At 29.8% G+C, this 18,560-nt stretch overlaps 1 protein-coding gene across 1 annotated transcript; it reads right to left on the reverse strand.

The window, feature by feature from the left end:
- Nucleotides 1-13,457: 13,457 nt before the first annotated feature.
- LOC129892635 (axial regulator YABBY 5-like) lies at nucleotides 13,458-18,345 on the reverse strand. The gene is made up of 7 exons (XM_055968219.1): nucleotides 18,179-18,345; nucleotides 16,658-16,798; nucleotides 15,216-15,342; nucleotides 14,969-15,017; nucleotides 14,783-14,858; nucleotides 14,442-14,511; nucleotides 13,458-13,729 (listed from the first exon to the last, which is right to left on the reverse strand). The coding sequence occupies exons 1-7, from the start codon at nucleotides 18,251-18,253 to the stop codon at nucleotides 13,713-13,715; spliced, it is 555 nt and encodes a 184-aa protein (XP_055824194.1). The 5' UTR covers nucleotides 18,254-18,345; the 3' UTR covers nucleotides 13,458-13,712.
- Between the last annotated feature and the right edge of the window lie 215 nt (nucleotides 18,346-18,560).

Consider the following 18,560-nt stretch of genomic DNA (forward strand, 5'->3'; position numbering starts at 1 on the left):
GAAGATCAAGAAAAGCGAGAACGGGAACTCCTAGAGCTGCTGGAGAGTTCAAATTCTTGGTACTCAAATTCTTGGTAATCAGTATTCGGAAGAAAGATAGTATGAATCCTATTTTCCTTTTTTCATTTGTATCCTATCAACTTGGAGTATGTGATTGAATAAATCCTCCTACGGGTCAAGGGCTCCTTCTCCCTCCCCTTCTTCAAACTCCGATTCATATTTTTCATAGAGAAATCTCTGATCAAGGATAGACCAAGAGCCCTTTTGCATCATATCTAAGGGATTCCTCGGTTCGGGCCGAAGAAGCAATGTCACTCGATCATTATCAAACTGACTGCAATCTTTTTCTGTCCGTGAAGATCCCACCAGAGCGCCCTCTACTTCTAATAGGCCATGAACTAGATCAGAATCATTCTCAACGAGTCCATGGGGGCTTGTTCGAACCCTTGAGCATGTTCAATCAGAGCTGCAAGCATGGAACAAGTAATAACCGACTTCAGGCAGATAAAGCAGTTCGTTTCGTTCTTCTTCTGTATCGTCGCTTGAATGAAGACACCCGATCGGCCCGACTTTCCCAAATGCCCCCTACCGGGTTAAAAGTAAATTAAAGGACATATTTATGTGTTATGCCTTTAAAATAACATAATTAGAAAGGCCTAAAATTGTACTTCCTTTATCCTTTTTAATTTTTTTTGAACGTTTCCCACCTTTTTTTTTACCTAATTAGACAAAAAGAAGTTATAATTCTCTATTCAAGTCAAACAAATCAAACTTACACAATTAAGTAAATCAAAAGAAAAAAAATCAAGTTATTGAATTTAACTAGATATTATATATACTGGTAAAACAATTTTAAGAAATCAAATACTAAAAATACCAAATCAGAACAACCTAAAATCTAATCGAACCGACCAACGGACCGTCATAATTTCTTTTGGACTTTGCTCTTTCTTAATTTTTTCAATTAAATCACACCAATACGTCTTGTTGACTAAACGATCAGGTATACCACGCCACGTATCATCCACTCGGCTTGACACCTATCGTAATGATAAAGGGCTCGTCTCGCCGTGACCTTCTCTTTCATTCTCAAAAAAATTAAAATAATATACTAGTACTCTTATACTAATAAATAAAATCTAATCGAATCAACCAACAGACCGTCATAATTTCTTTTGGACTTTGCTCTTTCTTAATTTTTTTCAATTAAATCATACCAATAAATGATATACTAGTACTCTTGTACTAATAAATAAATAAATAAATAAAATAAATGCATGTTCGAATATTTATACAAAAATATTATGACTAGTCAGAGAATGGGGTTATGTAGAAAAGGGAGCACAAGTCAGAGATGAAATGACAAGAAATAAAATGAATGCTAAGCAGACATGAATTTGACATTTCAGATTCTGTTTTACAGTACTCCTTTGTATTCACACTTGCCCCATCCCACCCACCACCCCACTCCTATTCCGCTCTCTCTCATCGATCTGAAACATATATAAATTATAATTTTTTTTTAAAGCGAATCGATATATCGAGTGTATGGAAATTGTTGAAGAAGTGCCTCAATGTTCCATAAAAATTACTTTAACTTCTTTTATGTAATTATGAATTCGACGCCACACACACATACACACACACATATATATACACACACACTCTCCTTTTGTCCCGATCTCTTTGGTTATGAAAATTATTTATTTATTTATTTTATTTGAAAATAAGTGTTTAATCATAAAAATTTTAAATAAAATTTGAAGTTATATTTGAAAAATTGTATTTGAAATTTGAGAAACACTCTAAACTCTGTTTTTATTTTTTTTTACTCTAACTTTATTTTTAAAATTTTACGTAGCCTAATTTTTTTAATTTTTATAAATTACTTAGTTAAATTATATTTCATATTTTTTTAGAGGAAAATTACATCCATACAATCAAATATTATTTGCAAAAAGTATAACAAAATATAGCTCCATCTTCAACTTCAACATAAATTTTTATATAAAGTAAAAAAAAAAGTTAGTAACAATGTGTATTAGCTCGAATATTAGATCTAATTTATGATATTATGTTATTATCTATTTTGATTTTTTAGACCAAATTTAATTGTATGATTCAGATAAATTAGTCAAGTTGACTGATTTTGATAGATTTTAGAAATCGGGGGTATAAATCATATTTAGAAAAGTAAATTCAGATTGAAAAATATCTTTTGCAAAATATATGACCAAACAAATCTTTAAATTAAAAAAACTCAAATAAAGTAAATAATATTTGATTCTTGACCAAACGCCTACTAAGTGTCTTAATTTGTCTGACACAGTAAAAAAAATAAAGATTTTTTTGCATCTAGTGATATTAAATTAAGAAAAAAAGTTTGATATATCCGTCAATTTTGTGATTTAGAGTTAATACACCCTCGTTGTAAAATTGACTCATATATAAATTTTTACTGTTATAAAAGTGGTAAGAGATATATGTTCATATAAATCTTTAAATCTTATGATCTTAAATTTATCACGTAGAATATTAAAGTGTGAAAAACTTCCTCAATATAAAAAGATATACACTTTATGAGACATACTAAAAAAAAAATACAACACTTAAATTGAGACAAAACAATTATGTATTTTTTCACTCTAAAGTGTAATTGCAGCTTGATGAACCTTTTCTTTTAACAACTATTTCCTATTACTCTGGTAGTCTATTTGTTTAGTTATTCCAACTCTTAACCAAACTTTGCAGATCCCAAGGAGACTTTGTTTCAATCATTCCTTGTTTTTTTACTGCCTTTCTTGTTGCTCTTAGATTCTTCTCTCATAAATTTTACACCTTGCGTGAATAGTTGTTCTCAGTGTACTGTTAGTTTAAATATAATATTTATTTTAATTATTATTTAAATTCTATTGTATTATATTATTTAAATTCATTGTTAGATAACAACAAAAAGAACCATTTTATATAACGATCGATTTGATGTGTTCGCATTGTTACTTTAATATTTTCTTCTCATTTTATTTTTATTTATTACTTAATAATTATATTTCATCTCTTATCATACTTTTTCATAGTAACTCTACCTCGTACCCTATTTTTTGTAAGTTTTATCATTTGAATCATGGATGTATAACGACGGAGAACGATACAATCTATCCAATTCTGTATTCATTGAAACAATACAGTACGATACAATACAATAGAATACAATAAGATACGATGCATTATGAAACAATACGCAGCAACCATCCAAACAAAGTGTTAATATATGTATTGTATGTACATTCTTACTAAAGGGGGAGTAGGATTATTGTTCAAAGTTGAAGGAGGAGTTTGATTTTAAAAGTAAAGTTGGGGGTGAAAATAATTTTCACCCTATAATTTTTTGACAGAGCCACATGTATTTGAGGGTGTCAACTGGCGCTCTTTCATCGAAGAATTACAATATGTAGCTAGGTATATATAAATGTGCCATTAGTTGACTTCTATGTCATTCAATTTTGAGTGTGCACAAATAAATAATTAAACTTGTATAAAATTGAACAACTAGACACATGCATCTTACATGACATTCTACGTGACAATTCATGATCTATGTGATGTCCTACGTCTATTATGTCACGTAGCACATGTGTCTACTTGTTCAACTTTATATAAGTTTAAGCGCATAAATGTACACATTCAAAATTGAAAGGCATATAAGTCAGTTACGTTGCGACCAAATTAAAGTGCATATATATGTATTATCATGCCTTTTTGATACTCGTTGACTTATTCGTAAATTTATTTTTTTATATTTTGATATTTATTAATGAAAATTTTAGCTCCGTCATTATTCATTTCATGTTCATATGCATAAATGCATGTCTCATCCTTTGGTCTATTAGTCATCAACCAGAGGGTTCAAAGATGCTAGCTAGCTAAATGGACCTACATGTTTATAACAACATGTACCTCACAAATTCTTGGTGGCAAGTGGCAATCATAAATATCTTTTTCATATTTCCATATAGTTAAGGAAAATGGTTAATTTTTTTCTATGTATATGAAAAAAAAAATCAATTTTATCATATACTTTATCATTAGCAAATTATTTGGTATTTATTTTCATGTTAACAAAATTTAAGCGTAAAATAGGTGGACTTCACATATTTAAACTCTTAGAAAAATAAGATTTATATTTATTCATCAAATTTTGGTTAAGGTTTACAATTTATTTGGGGTCAGGACAAAAGTAACACTTTTTTTTTTCTAACTAAGAATTAAACCAAAAAATTAATGGATAATAAAGCTGATAATTAATTGGAATAGTAGTATAGTACATGACAAGTTTGACCATTTTGCTTTTTATTAATTAATCATGAAGCTATTCATTTCCTTGTCTTCTTTTGTTTTTTGGATTTTTGTTTTTGGACTTTTTTTGTTAACGATATATAGTGCAAATATAATTGATTTGACTATTCATCCATAAAACTAAAAATTTGAGAATTCAGTCTGAATATAAATGCTAAAAGGTAATGTAGTTCAATGTATTTCTGTTTATAAAATAATTCCTTGGATTTCTTAGTTTGTCAATGTCACTCATAAATTGTACTAATTCCTTTGACCATAAAAAATATTTACTCTTTTTTTTCGAATAATTTTTTATTTTATTTTAAAAATTAGTGTTTGATCATGAAATTTTCAAATTCAGCTTGAAGTTGTATTTCAAATTTGAATCAATTTATAACTTATTTTCCAACTCATTTTTTTATTAGATCTTAATAAATATTTAATTTGAAATTAAACTTTAAATTTTAAATTCATATTTGAGGTGTTTGACACATGTGTACAAGTTATTTAAACTATTGGTTTGTCTAGAAGATTATAAAATTATGAGATCAACCTTTTATCTCAAGGTAACAACTAATGAGACGTGTTCCAAGTTCACACAACAAAGATGGCATCTCATTATAAAGTATTATTACATTGTCATTGCAATTAAATCGAATATAATAAGCTGTCTATATTACTCGAATCCACCATAATGTCGCTGTATTCATGTTGAATTCTTAAAAAATGCATAAATTTTAAAATATTCGACGCAAATCCTCCGATATAATTGAAGAGTCTGAACAACATAGTAAATTGTTACTTGATTTATCAGATTACTATATTAAGTTATTATTAATTGCAAGTAAACTTTGATAATGTTAAATTTTTGTAGAAATAGCAGTCACTGACCATTATTCTGAAGTGTTCTTTGAAAATACTAAAACTCCAGAAAAATGACTATATATTTTTTTTTGGTACACTATTGATGTACAAAACTTAAACTCAAAATACAATAAGTGAAGTGCTCCATGATGAAAGGTGCAATTTTTCAAGTGCACATCAAAAGTGGGAAACAATTGGTGACATATATAATCTTCCTCTTTTATTGGTAAACACAGTCATGCAAAACTTTTGGACCACTTATTCTTTTGAAAAGTTGAATGAAAGAAAAAAAGAAAAATCTTGAACAAGCTATTGAAGCAAATTGATAAAAGTGTTTGTTCTTAGTGCTTTGAGGGAAAATATTGGGTGGAGAGGGGAGGGGGTTGGAGGGGAAAATTGGATGCCAGGCCAATAGGCATTTAGTGGTCCATGCTATTGTGTTTCACATAGGTAACATAATTGCTTCATTTGTGGGAGAGTTGTAAACTATATGATATGCTGGGACATAAAAGGTCTTTTACTAGATATGTTCACCTTTGGGTGAAAAAAGAAAGAAAACAACTTTTGCCATCCATATCAGTCCAACTTACAAGAGAAAATAGACATAAAGGGTGTGTTTGGTATGAAGGAAAATGTTTTTTTTTTAAAAATAAGTTGGTTTCTAACTTATTTTTTCATGTTTGGTTGGTGAGTGGAAAATATTTTTTATTATTTGATTAGTGAATGAAAAATATTTTTCAGAAAATATTTTTTATTATTTCTAGAGAGTAGAAAATATTTGTTAGAAAAATAGTTTTTGACATGAAAATAAACTCCATAAATCGATTCGGGACCTGACCCTGACATCCGAATCGGAATTCGGCCCCGAAGATCAATTCGAGATTCAACCCCGATAATCGATCTGAAATTCGACCCCAAACTCCGACCTAGAAGCTGAACCCTACTCCCCTATCTGAGAATCGACATTTGAACTGGAATCCAATCCTCGATCTTAACTTGCAAATTGAAATTTGATTTTTTAAAAAACTAATTTTTAAATTTTTTGTTTTGTGTGTATGGAGGGGGGGGGGGGGGATGATAGGGTGGTCGGGGTAGGGGTGAGGTAAGAAAAATGATATTTTTAAAATTTTGAAATATTTTTCAAAAATAAACTTAGGAGTAAAAAAAATGAAAATTTTCAAAATTTTAAAATATTTTTCAAAAATAAACTTTTAAATTTTTTTTGTAGGGGGGATAGGGGGTTGAGGGCTGGTATGGGGGTTAGAGTAGGGGTTGGGGTACAAAAATGATTTTTAAAAAAATATTTAATGTATTTTTCAAAAACAAATTTTAAAATTTTAATTTTGTTGGAGGGTGGGGCGGCTAGTTTAGAGGTAGGGGTGTCGGGGGTAGGGGGTAATTTTTTTTTGAAACTTTAAAAAAAGAAATTTTAAGAATTTGAAACTTTAAAAAAATTATAATTTGATGTTAGAGGAGAGTTTTGGAAAATATTTTCCTTCATTTTTGAATGGAAGTCATTTTCTGAAATTTGAGAAAAATAAGTTGATTCGAAAAATATTTTCCAAAATATTTAAGCCAACCAAACATGAGAAAATCGGAAAACATTTTCCTTCCTACCAAACACACTCAAAAAGTAATTTCACACACACCACACAAGGGAGACATGGACACACTAGTCAAATAGTGATGTATGAAAACATAGTATAGTACAACATAATACCAAGTGTTATTGGTGATATTTCAAAAGATTAATTAAATTAGAAAATAAAAAATGAAAGAAAGAGGAGTTTTGGTGTTTAATTTTCTCAACTTGATATTCTATTTATATGGAGTTCGTTTGAATATTTTCATATGGAGTTACTCAAAAATACGATGTGTTGCTATTGTTTTCCATCGACCAAAAGCAAATGTGGTAGTGTAATTGTTCAGAATAGGGATGAATCATCCCTTGTCACTGGAGTAAAGAAGAAGCAATATTATGATCCTATTTTGCTCCAGTTACGGGAGAGGATTCACAAGAATAAGATCATGACTTTTTTAATAAGGGGAGATGGTATTTGAAGGTACCAAAAGAGATAATGTGTTTCAAATGTTGATCGGCTTCAAGAGAGAATTATGATAAAGATGCACAACATCTCTAGGTATTATGTCTATTCAAGTTTTACAAAGATGTACCATAATCTAAAGGAAATCTACTGGTAGAAGGACATGAAGAAGAATGTTGCAAAATATGTGTCTAGATGTCGAAATTTCTAATAAGTTAAAGATGAACATAAAAAAAATGGTGGCCTTGCGTAGAATATAGAACTTCCCATATAAAAATGAGAGATAATTAATATGCATTTTGTAATAGATTTTTCCACTAATTTTGAAGGCATGATTTGATTTTGGTGATAGTAGGCCGACTTACCAAGTTAGTGCACTTTTTACCAGTTAAGACAATAGACTCCAAAGAGGATTATGCATAGTTCTACATATGAGATATTGTCCTATTGCATGGGAACTCAGAGTCCATTATATCAGATTGAGGTTCTCAATTCACAACAACTTTTGAAAGTCATTTAAGAAAGGACTGGGCATTTTGTTAATCTTAGTACTGCTTTCCATCATCCTCGTATAGATGATTAGGTGAGATTATGATTGAAATGCTCGATGATATGTTGAGGGATTGTGCCCTAGATTTCATAGTTTGTTGAAATGATCATATACCTATCATTGAGTTCTCTTGTAATAACAATTAATGTTATAATATCAAAATGACACCATATGAAGTCCTATATGTATGAAAAATATAGATCATCTATTAATTTGTTTGAATTTGGTTAGTCAGAACTAGTAGGACCAGATTTGATTAACTAGCAATGGAGAAGGTTAAATTTATTTAAGAGCAGTTGAAGACTGCTCAAAATCACCAAAATACTATTCGAACGCGTGACTTAGAGACCTAGAATTTAATGTTGATAATTGGGTTTTCTTGAAAGTTTTATCTCTGAAAGGTATGATGTATATTGGAAAACAGAGCTTAATTCCTTATATAAGGGTCCGTCCAAGATCTTACGGAGAATTAGGAAAGTAGCCTATGAGCTGGATTTGCCTACATGATTAACTTTATAGTACATCCAATGTTTCATGTATCTATGTTGAAGAAATGTGTGGGAGATCCGTCCCTAGCTGTTCCTATTGAAAACATTGATATTAGAAAAGTTAGAATTTTTAAAAAGTCGCGATGACCATCTTCGATAACCAAGTTTGTAAATTGAGAACCAAAGAAGTAGCGCCCATAAGAGTTCTATAGAGGAACCAAAATATTGAAGAAGCTACATGAAATGTTGAAGAAGCTCAATACCAATGGGAGTTACATGAGAAACCAAAATAAGGCTGGAGCCGGAGGAATTGTTAGATATAGAATTGGGGACATGATTATGGCTTTCTCATACCCTACTCAATTCTACACTGACAATTATAGTGAAGCTCAAGCAGCTTTGCTGATTGGTATCTCTTGGTGCCTCGATCATTGAAGACATCAAGAATATGATTGTTCAAAGAAATATAATAGTAAAATATTTTTATAGGGAAGAAAATGAAGTTGTAGATGCTCTTGCTAAGCACGCTACTACTATACGGGAGCCAATCATTTACTTTCAGGAGTCTAAACTTCCGGCTGAGGTCAGAGGCCCTTTAAGAGTCAATAAATTTCAATTGCCTTTCTTCAGGAGAAGACCAAACAAGGCCTCTTACTAGTATTACAATCTTTCATAATTCATTTCATCTCTTGTTTCTTTTGTGTGTTACATTCTAGGTGTTTTATTTAGATGCAACACATGAGAGGTTAATGTCTTAAGATCCTTTTTTGATCATAAAATTCATTAGGATATTTTTTGTATTCTAAGATGAAAAAGAAGGTAAAGTTTGATGTCCCCCTCGAATTTATGTACTTTTTTTTATTTGAAGTGAAATGGGTATGGTAAGGGTCTTGCCAAACCCCCATCACATGAGAGGTGAACACTCCTGTGCGAATATTTTTTGGAAAAAAAAAGACACATAAAGTGTACGTGGTCAAAAAAGTAATATAGTGACTACTGTTAAGAGCCGAATTATCGAACTCAAAGGACTTAAACTCAGGAAATATGTAATTTCAGTTGTAACTATAATTAAATGCACGTGTGTAAAAGGAGTTTGATTGGTGTATTCTACGAAAAATTTTAATATTAAATTGAGCACGCTTAATATCTTTCACTTTTGAATCCGATAGATTATCAAGTTGTTGATTTAAAAGGTTAATAATACGATCATGATCTCTCGACCCACAAAATGAATGTTTTAAGGTTTCATATGATGATGTCTAATGCATGCATTCACTTATGCATATTGCTTACTCATGTCTCTCTTATATTCTTCATTTCATAGCATACTCACATACTTAGTACATTCAAAGTACTAACACATACTTTTGCCTACATTATATTACCATGTAGGAACCGACGTCGCTCCTCGACCTCCTCCACGTGGCTAACTCGAATTAGTTTGAAGATTGCTTGTGGTGAGTCCCCATGGTTTGGGAACAACATCCTTTTTATTCTAAGCTTATGTTATGTAGAACATTAAGACTTTTATTAAGACATTTCTTGACACTTATTTTGAGGGTGCGCTAAGGACATGTCTTAGCCCCCACCAAGTCTTTAATGTAGAAGGTATGGTTGGACATAGAAAAAGATGTTATGTTTTCTTTGACTCTTATTAAATGTGAAGCCCCTTAGTCCCTACATCCCTTTTTTCCTCTTGATTTGTTTATCATTACCAATGAAATTCTTAATGAATGCTAAGAGGCTTGGGTGAAGTACCTCCAGGTGTCTCATTCGCCGTGTCACGTCTAGGACCTAGGCTTGGGTCGTGACACACCTAGTCTCATTGGAATTTAATTTAAAACATCAAACTCATCTCAATGCATCATCATCATCATTACCTCTTCATCAAAACATTATACTTCAAAACATCTTACTCAAAACATCATTTAACCCAAAGAATCAAATTTATTTAAACTCAATGCTTTTGCTCTATCAAAACTCAATAAAATACATATATAATATTAATTCAAATCACTCTTTTTGTTAATGCATATTAAAAGCCAACATCTTTACTCAAAACACGCATGAATATCAAATCAATTAGGGTTCATGTGAAAGTAGCCATGAACAATAATTTCAATAATATGAGAGATAAAAATAATAATAATAATCTCAATGCATAAATATATCTAACTGAATAGAAGAAAAATTAACTCATTTAGAATTCAAGAATTAGGGTAAAACTAAACTATAACTCAATTACGATGAATTTAAATATTGGGTGCATGAACGAACTCAATCCAATGCTATGAATAGCCTTACATACCTGCATCCGAAACTTTACTCCGAATTGAAGAACTCAATGAACACTCTTGAACCCCTAGCCTTTTTTCCTCGCCGGAGCGTTTTGTGTACTACCCGGAGTATAAGAATCACCAGAATAGTATTTTCACACTACTAAAAACTAAAATTATATTTGAGAATGAGTAAAAAAGTGTATAGAGAGAAGAGTTGCTTGAGAAAGTTTGATGAATAAAATGAGAAAATAAGGTGGTATTTATAGGTGTGGAGGAGGGATCTGACAATAAATAAAAATAATCACAAAGGATGATCTTGAAATTTCAATTAAGGATTGTGATGTCATGGGTGATGTCAAATAGATCTAGATTTTTCCATGGTTGGTGAAATGAACCTTCGTTTAACGGAATACTCTTTTTTGGAGTTGTGTTTGTACAAGATAACTTTCTCATTAGGATTTGGTGTCTTCATTTGAATTGTAGCTATAGAAGTCTACTTTCATGTCGTTCAAGAATTAACAGATTTGAAGCAACCTACAGTGAGATATGATTTTTCTTCTACAAATACTTCATTTCTTCACAACACCATGTCTTGCAAAAATTAATTTACTTGACCTACTTAGCCTCCGAATCTTAAGATATAATCTTCATGAAAGTTGTAGGTAATGATGTTAGAGTTATTCAGAAATTTGAATCACCTAATGTGAACCAGCCTATGAAAAATTATGCCTAAAATACAGAAGTAGTATCACTTTCATCGAGAATTGAAATACCACCTACAACGTTTTAGGGGGTTATTACAGAAACTCTGTCAATTTTTGAAAAGGTCAATGTTAGATTTTATTTTTTTCCATGATCTTGATCCCAATGGGGACATATTATAACACCACATACTTTTAGGCTAGTGTTTGACTCATTGTAAATGGATAACCTAATTCAAACCACGAGAATATGATCACATTATGAACCAAGGAGTATTTTGAAGTATTATGTCATTGCACAAGTATGAAAGTGTACTAAGGAACTAAAAGATTTGAATTCCAAAAAACTTGAGTGTAGTATGACCCGTACATATGCTATACAACCCGTATAATATAATGATCCACAAACAACACTCCGCAGGTATGAAACCAATTGCAAGGTGGCCCAATTCCCCAAAATTTAAAGGTTTTTTTTCCATTGCTTGAAAACAATTAAGATATGTAATGCTGAAAACTTCATTATTCTTTCCTCATGCTACGAAGTCCCTAACAAATATCGAAATGAATTTACTAAACTCGTTCACAATGATATTATAACCCGTATATGTCAAAACTAAAGTAAAACATTTACTTTTTAAAACTTAAATTAAAGGGAATCCATAGAGATTCATGAATTTTGGTGTTAAAATATCGATAAGAGGTATTAATTATAGCTCTAAACCATTGTAAAAATCTTAAGGCTGAATTGTTTTCCACTCTCAAACTTATAAGAATAATCTGAAAGATATAACTTTAAGACTCCTCCTCCGTGATTTAAAACTATAGGCTATAAGTCCTGTCGTGCTATAACTTTCATCCATCACAATTCGGGTTGTTACTTTTTTTTATAAAAATATCCAAATTATTCCTAACTTAATTACTCAAATTCACTTCTCTCCATTTCCAAACATCTATATTCATATTTTTAGCATATCACTTTCAATGTGTGACATATTATTAACACATATGTAACACCCATGGGGCTTTACACACTACTTTTAACAAATTGTTGTCCAACTAAAAATAAAACCTAACTTTAATTAATTGACACATGTCAAAGGCTTTTTAATCTTTTTAGGTTTTTGCTTGTCTTTAAATGAAGGTTTCAGTTTCTGGTTATGATGTTATAGGACATTTGATTTGAATGAAGTATATATAGTAGATGAAAAGTAACCAAAATGGAATAGTTGCATATTTTCTAATTATGGTATCTGCAGCATTTAAAAAATGGGAAAGCTGGAGTCCCATTGACAAGACTTTAGAGTAAGTTAACAATGAAAAATAAGTACTCAAGATAAGACCATTCATCAAGCTTTAAGACATAAATAAGTTCACCTTTATAACTTTATAATAATTATAGTAAAAAGTTTTTCTATGTTTGGACTTCAAATTGCAACACTAAATCTAGCATAACATGGTTACATACTTGAACTTTTGGATGTAATATTTGAAACTCAAGTGGTTTGAGCCATGGAGGCAATAATGTTTGCATTATGGTAAACTATACCCTTCTCTGCAATGCGGGATGCTTTATGCATCAAGTTGATCTTTTTATTAATTTGGTAGTTGCTAATGAAATGATTTGATAAATTTATAAATATATTTTCCTAAATTTTTTAGACTAAGGATGAATAATTACCAAGTTCAGTAATGTGTTTAACTTAGAAAATGAAGATGTTTTACAACCGTATTCATAAATTTTTACAAACTTATTCATATTTTCAACATTTATTTATAAAGTTTCTCATGTTTCAACATTTACAAACTTCCACTGACCACTTGTTGCTAGCTTTAAATTCATTTCTTGCTATCTTAAGTTTCTTTAAAATATTAACTTAACATGATATAAGTGGGATTTTGCATCTATATCATAGCTAGCATTTGATAGTAGATTTTGAAAATTTATCTTTAAATATCATTTAGATCATAAAATTTGATTAGATTTTAAAAATCTGATCTTCCAATAATTTTCAATGAGCCAGTTTTTGGGACTTCTACACACCAAACTTCAATTTTTTCCAGTAAAATTCACGTCCAAAAACCACTTCAAATTTCAAAAACTCACATTAAAATTTATGGTTAAACGGAAGCCAAATGGAAGAAATTAAGATCATTTAGCGGTTAATTTCATATATTAAGTTAAAGAACAAGACATCATGGAGAAACATCTCTAAATATTTCTTTCATTAGAGAAAGGTAATAAATAGAGGAAAACAATAATAATTAAAGAAACTTAGTTTTTTTTCAACCATATATTAGTTGAAATACAACGAATTAATTCGAAAAAGACTTAATTATAATATATAGTTTATGTCCACACTCCATAGAACATCTTGATGTCACACTCTTGTCTTCAATTTCAACACACAACTTCATAAAATGAAGATCATTTATTTGTCTAGCAAAGTAGCTTATAATTTTCTGCTTCCTGAAAATTAATGTAGCAAAAGAAAATTGAATAAAATTAAAGGAAGATACTACTAATAAACAACAACAACAACAACATACCCAGTGGGGTCTGGGGAGGGTAGAGTGTACACAAACCTTACCACTAATAAAGAATATTAAAAATATAGCCATCATTTTGCATAGTGTAACATAAAAGAATAGTACTCAATAAATTTGAGACATCAAAAAAACCCAAGTATATGGGAACATATATATATAATGATGAACTATTTCAATAAAATCTCTATTACTTGACAAATTTTCAATCTTTACATTGAGAATTAATTATTTCTTAAGAAGCTATATAGCAGTTTTATTATGCTTTTGAAGGCTTTTTTTACAACTTTAGATGTTCATAAGTAGGTCACTTTGATTTCTAAAATATAATATTCAGATCTCTGTAACAGTCATTTTTTATAACAAATATTTTATTATAACGGCCAAATTTTATTTGGGACCAACTTTTAGATTATATTATATATTTTCAATAATAACATCTCGTTCTAACAACTAAAAAAATTATTCAAATAAATAAAATTGTTATAAAAAAGAATTAATTATAAGAGTAATTAATGTCCAACTATCAAAATTATGTGAATGACCACAGGAAAAGAAATTACAACAAAATTTATGCACCATGAGGGTTTTATAAGGATGCAAATATATATAGGTTTGAGTTATAAGTACATTACCACAAGCAAGTTTGGCTTGATTGTTGCTCTCCAACATGAGTCCAAAGTGAATGTGAGGGAAGTGTGCCCACTACACACAAAATAGAGCTTAAATATCATACATCGACAGAGTAAAGAATTCTTATACTATTTCGTACCAAAAAGATAAGTATTGATAATTGTCCGTAAACAAAAAGTGAGATTATTACTGACTTAAAACTTAAAGCACGTTATCTTTTACGACATGTTAAAACATATTAATAGTGTAAAACTTCCTTATGTTGTAAAGTTTAAAATTAACAAAATAATAATAATAATAAAATGAAAAAAGGGTTTGAAGAATCTAAGGAAAAAGTAGTTACATTTTTGGCAGCAGTACTAAATGCTTCCCTGTGACTGATATCTGGATTATTAGCCTTGATCCTCTGAATCTCTTCTCTGCACATTTAGGCATTTTGTGTCAAAAATAAAAATAAAATAAAATAGAATAAAAAATTGATAGTGGTTAATTCTGCAAAAAAGCTTTAATAAAGACATATATTATATACTTTATGAACTGATTATATGCAGAAGGTACTCTCTGCCTCTTCTCGGGAGCTGAAAAAAGAAAACATTAATATTAATAACAAAAAATAAATAAAAATTAAGACAATGAAGGGAATAAAAGTATTTACGCCAAGTAGTCCATAGTATGATATAATGTCGTATATTGGACTACGTGACATAATATTTTATGTTGAGTTATATATTCTTTGAAAATTAAATATAGTAATATTTATATATAAATATAATTACGTCGATTGACAATTCTCTCCTCATGAACGTTGTTTGTGATTGGTGTTCTCATTGACATCTTGTTCATGTTGCATTTGGTTGATGAACCAAAATCCATCCTGTACTCAGGAGCAGTGTAGTTTGGAACCTAAAAATATACATAAAAATTCATAAGAAAATTAATGAAACAAAGAGATACATAAAGTTTGATACTAGAAAACATTAAAGTTTCATAATTTGTATTAATCAGCATCGTGAACAAGTAAAAATAGACGAAAAAATATCATTTAGGGTCGTGTGGTTTTCTGTATGGAATACATCATACCAAGATTAATATCAATAATTAAACACGAAATAAATCATTCAACAATCTACTCGCGGAGTGCATCTGATTATATATATTAGTAGTAGTAGTAGGATAGTTGAGACTTCTCTCCTTTTTTTCTTGGTAAAATCGAGCCCAACTATTAAATTGATTACACCAAACACAGTTTTATTAGAAGCTCTTAACTACTATATTAGTCTATATAAGGCCATGATTCTTTTTCCCTTTGTGTGTGGAATTTTTCAAGATCCAAATTCTTGTAAGAGTAGAAGCAAGAAACAAGAGAAATGTAATGCAGTAACCTATGCCTCGATTTTCTTACTATCGTGTTGTTGTTTCTGTTTATGTCTCTATAAATATCGTGTTTTTGCTTTTCTTTTTTTAAAATCGAGGATTTATCAAAAATAACATTTCTATCTACTAAAGATAATGATAAAATTTGCGTATATTCTACTCTCTTCAGATCCCATTACGAGACTGAGACTGTACTAATTATAGTGTGTGAGGGGTGGGGGTGGGGTTAAGAGGGTTTCTTTATGGTTTGACCATAAAGTTTGAAGTGATGTTTATGAAAAAAGAAGAGAAGATAGATCATAACAGCATTGAAGTGACTGAATCAGTTAGGGATTATAAATACAAAAAATAAAATAAAATATAAAGGTCCAAAAATTCCTAGTTTTTAGGCTTTGTTTCCACAGTAGAGGACAAACCCTGATTGAAAATAAAATCATTTTAAAAAATAAATTAATTAAACTATCAAATCAAAACAATTCTCTCTCTCTCTATATATAAAAAAGTATAGCCTAGAAAAATGCTTAGAATTATAAAAGCTGCAAACCTCAAATAGAAAATAAATATGTATATTTAATTTTATTTTAAGTTATGGCGGCTATTTATATTAAGTATAGTACTTAAATTTTTCATTATTTTTTTTTTGCATTTTGAAAAACTCGATATGAGTATTAATATGTCTGTACATATTTATTCCCTAAAAAGAATACAAAAAAAAACCTAGAAATCAGAAGTCTATGATTATGATACACAAAACGCCCACAATTTGAGCTGCAAAAAATAAAATAGAGAGAAAAAATAATAATTTTTTTTTAACTTTTAATTATTTTTTATTTGGACCGCAAACCTGAACGTGATGATTTTGCCAGGAAGGGGAAGAAGGAGAGGACTGAAATGCAGCTGCTGCCATATTAACGGACCACAAATTTGTGCAGTGACCACAACGTACAGTCACAATATCAAATAGGCTGCTGCATGGAACACTCACCTGCAAAAATAAAATTCCAAAAAAAAATAAAAATAAAAAAACTTGAAATTAATAAAGAAAAAGAAAAAAAACACAAATTTAAGATCTTGAAATTACTAAAAAATTGTTGAAGATGTGGAGGTATATAGTGGTAAATCTAGACTAGTTGTAACAACTTTCAATAGAATCACTACGTTTAATTGTGTGACTATAGTTAGAAAAAACGTACTCTTTTATTTACTCTCAATCATATCTTCGACAAACTCTAGTTATATATATGTGTGAGCGCGTGTGTAAAATTTAGCACACACATATACAAAAAGAAAGAAACAGAATTTACCGACTCTAAATCTTGAAATCACGATATATAGGTTAATTTTCTTAGTTTTAGAGGGGTTTTCTAAATCTTGAAAATCTCTAACCAAATCCCCCCCTTTTTTGTGTGTGTGCACACAACTACATTTCAAAATAGAGCCATTTTTGGGGAAAAAAGACCCCAAGAAGAAAACCCTAAATATAAAGAATTTTGTATTTTCTTGAAGAAAATGAAGAGATTGATGATATTGAAAGAACACATGAGGGGAAACTAAAAGCTCATCAAAACATAATCATGAGGAGGTATATGGTGCCTGCACTTAGTGCAATCTTTTCAGTAAAACAAAAAGAAGAGAAAGGTAGATAGCACAGAGCTAGAAAAAAGAGAGAAAGTTAAAAAAAAAAAGAAAAAAAAAAGAGGAAATTAAATCTCTTGTGAGTACTAGTAAGGACTTGTCTTCATCAAAATTATCTTCAAAAAAAATAATCATAAAATTAATAGAGGGGAAAATAATTCTGATTGAAAGGTTAAGATTTCAGGTTTCAGGGTATATGACTTCTTTTTTTTCCTTCTTTATTTGACTACAAAACATCAAAGAATGAAGAAGAAAGAAAAGTCTCTATATGGATTGTGACTTGACTTCTCAAATCAAATTTAAAACAAAGAAAACCCCAGAAGCTATATAGATCACTTGATTGATATATATATATATATATATATATATATATATAACAATAATAATAATAATACATACATACATACATACAAATTAAACTAACTCTTGAATTCTCGAAATCAACTTTATCTTCTCACACATGACAAAGATAGTTCTGGCACACAAAAAAAGAAGAAATAAAAAAGACAATCAAAATTCACACAAACGAAAAACTTGGATTTAGAGTAAGTTTTGCGCGTTCAACTGAACTCACATCTTTCTAGTAAAATTATATATACCTATACTTATTAGATCATACTAATTCAAAATCTACCAACTCTAGATCCTGAATTCGTATTTTTTTTCATATGATACAAAAAAAATTCGAGGTCGAAACAAAGATAGATAGATAGATAAATAGATAAGATACCACAAGAACAATATTGCAAAAGTTGCAAGGGATATAGCAAAGTTGTTCAGAAGCAACATCAATGCAATTGGCCATTTTGGATGGAATTTTTTTGTTTGAAGAAAGAAGAGGAAGAAATGATAAATTCAAGGTGGAAGAACAAAGAAAAACACCAAATATATAGAGCTTTTTTTCAGAGACAACTAAAGTGAGAAAAAAATACTTTTATTTATTCTCTCTCTCTCTAATATTAGTTGCTTTTTAGAAAGGGGGGGGGGGGCTAATATAATGTAGTATCAAAAACAGTAAAAATTGTGTATATATAAAGAAAGACATATTACTATTCCCTACAAAATACATCTATCTTTAGAAAGAAAACAAAAAAACCAAACATATACTTCCC

The sequence above is a fragment of the Solanum dulcamara genome, chromosome 6 (assembly GCF_947179165.1).
Source record: "Solanum dulcamara chromosome 6, daSolDulc1.2, whole genome shotgun sequence".
Taxonomy (NCBI): domain Eukaryota; kingdom Viridiplantae; phylum Streptophyta; class Magnoliopsida; order Solanales; family Solanaceae; genus Solanum; species Solanum dulcamara.